The sequence below is a fragment of the Chiloscyllium punctatum genome, chromosome 36 (assembly GCF_047496795.1).
Source record: "Chiloscyllium punctatum isolate Juve2018m chromosome 36, sChiPun1.3, whole genome shotgun sequence".
In the NCBI taxonomy this organism is placed as follows: Eukaryota; Metazoa; Chordata; class Chondrichthyes; order Orectolobiformes; family Hemiscylliidae; genus Chiloscyllium; species Chiloscyllium punctatum.
Window position 1 is genome coordinate 75225050 of NC_092774.1, and position 7091 is coordinate 75232140.

The window sequence follows — 7091 nt, forward strand, 5'->3', positions numbered from 1 at the left end:
GTCACTACTTCTCAATGGCTCCTTCACTTCGAGGTCCCTGATCAATTCTGGTTCGTTGCACAGAACAAGTTACAGTGAAATCTTTAATTTGTGGGACAGCAACTGAGTGAATGAGTACATCCAGAATTTTAGTGGAAAGTGGGAATTCATTGCACTGTGGGGATGAAGTGCTTTACCGGCAGTAAGTACAGTTTGCTGAGTGGGGTGCTAAGTGAAGGGTTAGGTGGGTTCTTGTTTTAAACTGCTCATTTCTTTCAGCCTCCAACATTGTATTTCCACTGCTGTACATCAGAAGGAGTGAATCAGTCACTGTTATCATTAGAAACCTTACGGTTTTCAGTACCTCAGGTATTACATTGTTTTCAAAGTTTGGGAGAAGATTTGTAGCTCGGGTGCTCATTGTTGTGGTTCTTTTCGCCGAGCTGGGAATTTGTCTTGCAAACGTTTCGTCCCCTGTCTAGGTGACATCCTCAGTGCTTGGGAGCTTCCTGTGAAGCGCTTCTGTGCTGTTTCCTCCGGCATTTATAGTGGCCTGTCTCTGCCGCTTTGGGTTGTCAGTTCCAGCTGTCCGCTGTAGTGGCCTGTATATTGGGTCCAGGTCAATGTGTTTGTTGATAAAGTCTGTGGATGAGTGCCATGCCTCTAGGAATTCCCTGGCTGTTCTCTGTTTGGCTTGCCCTATAATGGTAGTGTTGTCCCAGTCGAAGTCATGTTGCTTGTCGTCTGTGTGTGTGGCTACTAAGGATAGCTGGTCGTGTCGTTTCGTGGCTAGTTGGTGTTCATGGATACGGATCGTTAACTGTCTTCCTGTTTGTCCTATGTAGTGTTTTGTTCAGTCCTTGCGTGGGATTTTGTGCACTACATGAGTTTTGCTCATGTTGGGTATCAGGTCCTTTGTTCTGGTGAGTTGTTGTCTGAGCGTGGCTGTTGGTTTGTGTGCTGTTATGAGTCCGAGTGGTCGCAGTAGTCTGGCTGTCAGTTCAGAAATGCTCCTGATGTATGGTAGCGTGGCTAGTCCTTTAGGTTGCGGCATGTCCTCGTTACATTGTTTCCTGAGCATTTTAAAGTTTACTGACAGCAGCGGGGTTTGGGCCGTATTCACTGGAAACGATTAAGCAGATGGATAACACACATACGAGAGGGCAGAGTGGGACTTGTCTTTTGATTTGGTGGAAGGTGGGAGGTTCTGCGCGCTGAGATCCGGGGCAAACACGACTGCAATAAATCATTCAATCTCTACAGTGTGGAAGTAGGCCATTCAACCCCTCTGAAGAGCATGCCATCCAGACGCACCCCCACCAGCTCCCTGCCCTGTCTAGTAGTTTCTGCTGGTGGATGAGAATCGGCCATAAAATTAGGGGGAGTAGATTTAAGGAAGAGCTGTTATTCCCGGAGAGTAGTGAAGCGTGAGGGTGGATTGGCCATGCTAAATTGCCCCACATGGTCCAGGGATGCACAGATTAGGGTGGATTCGCCATGTTAAATTACCCATAGTGCCCAGGTATGTGCAGGTGAGGTCTATTCGGGGGGTAAGTATCGGGCAGGAGAGGAAAGGGAATGGATGTGGGTGGGTTACCCTTCGGAGGGTCGGTGTGGTCTCATTGGGCCGGGTGACCTGCTTCTACATTGTGCGGATTCTCTGAAGGGAAAGGATTTTTGCAAACTGCAGAGCAGTGCAGGCCGTCAATCCGGAGCAGGCGCAGTGCGGAGCAGCCGTTCGCCCCGCCCCTTCGTCTCGTCACGCCCTATCTCGTCGGCCGTCGCTCGACACTTGCTCCTCCCACTGTCCCGGCCGCACTCCGCCTCCGTCCCCGCCTCTCGCTCCACCCAGTCGCCCCGCCCCTGACCCCAATCGTCTCTCCGCCCTATCGCTCCGCCCCCTCCTCGCTGTTCGCCCCTCCCCTTCCTGTCTCTCCCTCTCCCGCATCGACCCATCGATGACGTCACAACGCGGAAGTGGCTCTGCTCGTTTCAGAGTAAAACCCTTTCGCTGGGCAACTGTTCAATCTAAGAGGGAGAAAATCTGTTCACTGGTAGTAACTGGAGTGAATCCAGGGAGGGAGCAGACTCTGCAAACTCAGGTATGTGCCTTAATTGCCCGGGTGAGGGAGGGACGGAAGGATAGGGTGGGGCTGTTTTCCCCAGCCCGCGCCAGAATCTTAGGGGTAACCTTATAGACTTTTATAAAATCATAAGGAGCATGGATAGGGTAAATAGACATGGTCTTTTCCTTGGGGTGGGGGAGTCCAGAACTAGAGGGTGATTGGTTTAGGGTGAGGGCGGCGGGGGAGGGGGCGTGGAGATTTAAAAGAGACCAAGAGAGGCAACTTTTTCACAAGGTTTGGGCGGGTGTGAGTGTGTGTACGGAATGACCTGCCAGAGAAAGTAGTGGAGGCCGGTACAATTACAGCATTTAAAAGGCATCTGGACGGGTGTATCAAAACGAACGGTTCAGAGGGCCAGGGAACACGTGCTGGCAAATGTGACTAGATTAATTTAGGATATCTGGTCAGCACAGAATAGTTTGACTGAAATGCCTGTGTCTGTTTCTGTGTGTATATCTCTATGATTCTGGCTTTCCACTAACATTTGCCACGTCTGTATGTTCAGTTACTCTCTCTCTGGTGTCGGTGTTAATACTTTGAAGTCTCATTATGCTCCCCTTCCCGGGGACATTAACCATTTCTTGAGGTTGTTCCTCAAGAAGCTGCATTGCAGGCTCATCCTGAAGTGGCACACTTTATTTTGCTTTCCAAATCAGACCTGCTCACTCTCAGCATTATGCCAATGACGTGAAAGATATTAACTTTCAGGTGGAGTTTCAGAGAGATAAGCCTTGACGTTTTTGCTTTTCTGCACCTGTAAAATCCTGAATCAGCACCTTCAGGAGAATTAGTTAAAGTGGAGTGAGAACAGAGGGGGAGAGAGAGAAAATGGGATGACGCTTTCAGTTTTGTGGAATAATAAAAGAAAAGAATGTTCTGCAGAAAGCAGAACTGACAGTGATGGCTTTATATTCTCTTTTTACAGTATTTGAAGATCTGAAGACAGAAGTTTCAAAATTAACTGTAATGTCAACTCTCCCGCTCCTCGGATGCGGCCTGATCTGCTGTGCTTTTCCAGTGCCATACTTTTTGACAGTGGCTCGTCGGAGTCAGCAGTCCTCACTTTGGTGTCAATGTCTGACGGTCACTCAATCCATCAGGACCACAACGATTTTTGACTGTGATTCTGTGAGAAGGAGCAAAGCTTTTTGGTTCCTGTTTGAGTACATTTCCTGTATCAGTGGGACTGGATGAGAGACCTACTGTTGCAGTGCACTGAGTGTGGAGCGTGTAACAGCTATACTGCCTGTTAAGAGGAAATCACGGTGCGAAGGGGCTCTACATGCGTTTGTGTGTGGCTGACGCTTCGGCTATGGAGAAATCTGAGGAATCCCGCCCTGTGGAGAAACCATGGAAGTGTGGTGACTGCGGGAAAGTCTTCTGTGTCCCATCTGCCCTGGAGACTCATCGGCGCAGTTACACCAGAGAGATGCCCTTCAGCTGCCCTGAGTGTGGGAAGGGCTTTACCCAGGCCTCTGCCCTGCGGACTCACCAGCGGGTCCACACAGGGGAGAGGCTGTTCCCATGTCCCGAGTGTGGGAAGGCCTTCAGCAATTCTTTCAACCTCCAGACCCACAAGAGACTCCACACTAGTGAGAGGCCATTTTCTTGCTCCAAGTGCAAGAGGGGGTTGAGACATTCCTCTGACCTGCTGACCCACTGGCGGGTCCACACGGGGGAGAGGCCCTACAGCTGCCCCGAGTGTGGGAAAGCCTTCAGCAATTCCTCCCACCTGCTGACTCACCAGCAGGCCCACACAGGGGAGAGGCCGTTCACCTGCCCCAAGTGCGGGAAGGGATTTAGTCAGGTGAGCAACTTGTGGAAGCACCAGCGTCTCCACACTGGGGAGAAGCCCTTCAGCTGCCCCAAGTGCTTGAACGCCTTCAGAAATTCCTCCATCCTGCTGAGACACCAGAGGGTTCACAGGGGAGTGGCCTTTCAGCTGCCCTGAGTGCAGGAGGGGGTTCAGCGATTCCTCCAATCTCCAGACCCAGAGTGGGTGAGTGTGAGGATTATGTGTGCTTTGACCTTGAGCTGTTTAAAAAGCAGCTACTTTTTCGATACCTTTTTTGCTGGAGGATCTGAAGCTTTAACAAAGTTGGGTCACAATAAAGATTACCTGAACTTACCGCGGGCTCAGACTCTCAATCAAAGTTTTGAGCTCCAAGAGGTTTTTTTGTTTTGAAGCTGTTCATTTCTTTCAGCCTCCTGCACTAAGTTTGCAATGTTGTGTATCAGATGGAGCAGTGAATGGGTAGCTAGTAGCATTAGAAATTGTAAATTTTTCAGGAGTGCAGGTACTGTGTTGTTTCATTGGCATTGTAAAGTTTACTGGGAGGTATGGGCTGTGTTCACTAGAAACCACTGGGGTGGATAAAGTTAAAAGTCACACAAGACCAGGTTATAGTCCAACAGGTTTATTCGGAAGCACTAGCTTTCGGAGCGCTGCTCCTTCCACAGGTAGCTGTGGAGCAGGATCATAAGACATAGATCTTAGAGCAAAATTCACAGTGTCATGCAACTGATATCTTTTAGAATGGGTTGCAGGTTTCGGTTCATTAATATGTTACTCCAAGAACAACATCTAAGTCATGTTCTTGAGATGACTTATGGTTTTATATTTTTTTTAAAAAGTGACATCTCAGCTCACACAATACATTAAAGTTGTGAGGTTCGAGTCTGTCAGTATCCCAATCTTGAATCAGACTAGTTCTGTTTTTAAAGTAGGAATATATAAAATATTACATGCATTGACTGCCTGTAGATTGTGTGCTTTGTGAGCAAAATTGAAAGTATCTGCAAATATCCTGCCAATAAAAATTCACTCCATAGAGTTGTGTGTGTGTGTGCGCGCGCATGTGAGTTTGTATGTGAGAGTGCATGTAAGAGTGTGTGCATGCTTGGTTGAGTGTGATGGAGTATAAGTCTGTGAGTGTGTGAGAGTGTTAGGGTGTGCGTATATGAGAGAGGTATGAATAAAAGCAAGGGGTTGCATTTTGCTAAAACGAGGAAGGACAGGGCTTGTATAGTTAAAACAGAGACGTAAGAGGGTTCAGATACATAGTGATGCAACCTGCAAAGAACTGGTAGACTGGATGGTTAAGAAGGCATTTAGCACCATTGCCACCCAGACCCACTCCCTTACTTCATATTTCTCATAGCTAATCCCCCCTACCTTGCATATCCTGAACAATAAGGGTAATTTAGCATGGCCAATCCAGCCTAACCTACACCCTAATCTAAAAACTACCTTCTCAAGAATGTAATTTAAATGCACAACATTTCGAAGAAAAATGTCTGTCTGACTCAACACTGGGACCCAGACAGAATTCACACCTATTGTTAGAAAAGTTCTGCATTTGAATGACTTTTTGAAAAGGTAATTAAAAACCAGTTCTGGAATTAACATGCCAAAGAGCAGAAACCCATTCTAAAAAGTTGAAAGATTTAATCTAAAATTGTTTAATATATGACATCTCCATGACACTGGACTCCTTTGGCTATAAGTTCCATGAACATGATCTCATTCTCCACAACCAACCTGATAAAAGAGCGGTGCTCCAAACGTTCGCGTTTCCGAATACATCTGTTGGTTTATAACCTGGTGGTGTGAGATTTTTAACTTTGTCCATGGGAAACACGTGTTGTGGGACTGGGAACAGTTATTTTGTGATCTGTTCCACCTGAAATTTCTCGTCTATGCAGACAGGGGTGAGCAGTCTGTTTTTTGTGCTTTGTGAGAGATCAGGCTAGCAGCTTTTAAATCCTTATGTTCAGCAGCACAAGAAAACTGTAGGTCAGTAATTGTATTTCGAGAGTGGTACTTCCAGCTCTGGTAGTCCTGTTGGGTCACCAGAGAGGGAGGGAGAGAAGATGTCACATCTAAAAAGCAAACCAAAAAGTTTCTGTTTGTTCCGTCAGTTGAGTTGGTTCTGCACTCAGATGAGACTGGATTCTGATTTTAATGGATCAGAATTGAACACTACAATGGAACATCTTAAATTTCAAGAACGTTGAAATGGCAAATCAAACTCTAACCTTGAAGAGATATGCTTCCATTTCTAACCTTGGGTGATCCAAATGAGACATTTTTACTGATCACTCCATTTCAGAATGCTGCTCTTTCATCAGGTGGTCATGGACAATAAGATCATGATCACAGAATTTATAGCCAAAGGAGTCCACGGTCATGGAGATGTCCTTCACTAAACAATTTTAGATTAAATCTTTCATATTTTAGAATGGGCTTCTGTTCTTTGGTACATTAATCCCAGAACTTGTTTTAAATTACCTTCAAGAATGTCATTTAAATGCAGAGCGTTTCGAACAACAATGTCAGTCTGACTCGATATTGGGACACAGACAGAATTCACACCTATCGTTAGAAAAGCTCTACATTTAAATGACTTTCTGAAATGGCTGATCTTTAACATTGAGAATAGTTACATTGATACTTTCAGACTTTAACAATGTTTCTGAATATATGTTCACTTTTTGAAAAGAACTGCTAAAATCTTTCTGAAACTTGCATCGAAATGTGCGCAGTTAGGCCACAGCCCAAGACAGGCTGTAAAGGATGAATGGCCTAATCCTAGCTTTGTGAAATTGATTCTGACTATGTAGAAATAGAGTCATAGATTTGTAGAGCACAGAAGCAAACCCTTCAGTCCAGACAACCAAATATCCTAAATTAATCTCGTGACCCATTTGCCAACATTTGGTCCATATCCCTCTGATTCTTTTCTATTCGTGTTTCCAACCAGATACATTTTTTTCTTCTTCAGCTAATTGAAGCTGGAGAAGCCTGAAATCTTTAAAGGATTTCCTGAAAAAAACTTTTATGCAAGATTTGGCTCAGTGGTGGATTTTCTAAAGCTTTGCTATTGTAGTTGTCAATTTATTAAAAAAACTTTCAGTTGTTGTTGTCCAAGGCAGAGTAAATATTCATTTAAGATATAATTGAGATATATACATTCTTTACAATGT

The 7091-nt window shown here is 45.6% G+C and overlaps 1 protein-coding gene across 1 annotated transcript in view; it reads left to right on the forward strand.

Moving 5' to 3' along the window:
- Positions 1 to 1938: 1938 nt before the first annotated feature.
- Positions 1939 to 7091, forward strand: part of LOC140460148 (uncharacterized) — a 69557-nt gene continuing 64404 nt past the window's right edge. The window contains 2 exon segments of the mRNA XM_072554544.1: positions 1939 to 2081; positions 3031 to 4049. Of these exon segments, the coding sequence (XP_072410645.1) occupies positions 3388 to 4049 (662 nt within the window). The 5' untranslated portion in view covers positions 1939 to 2081; positions 3031 to 3387.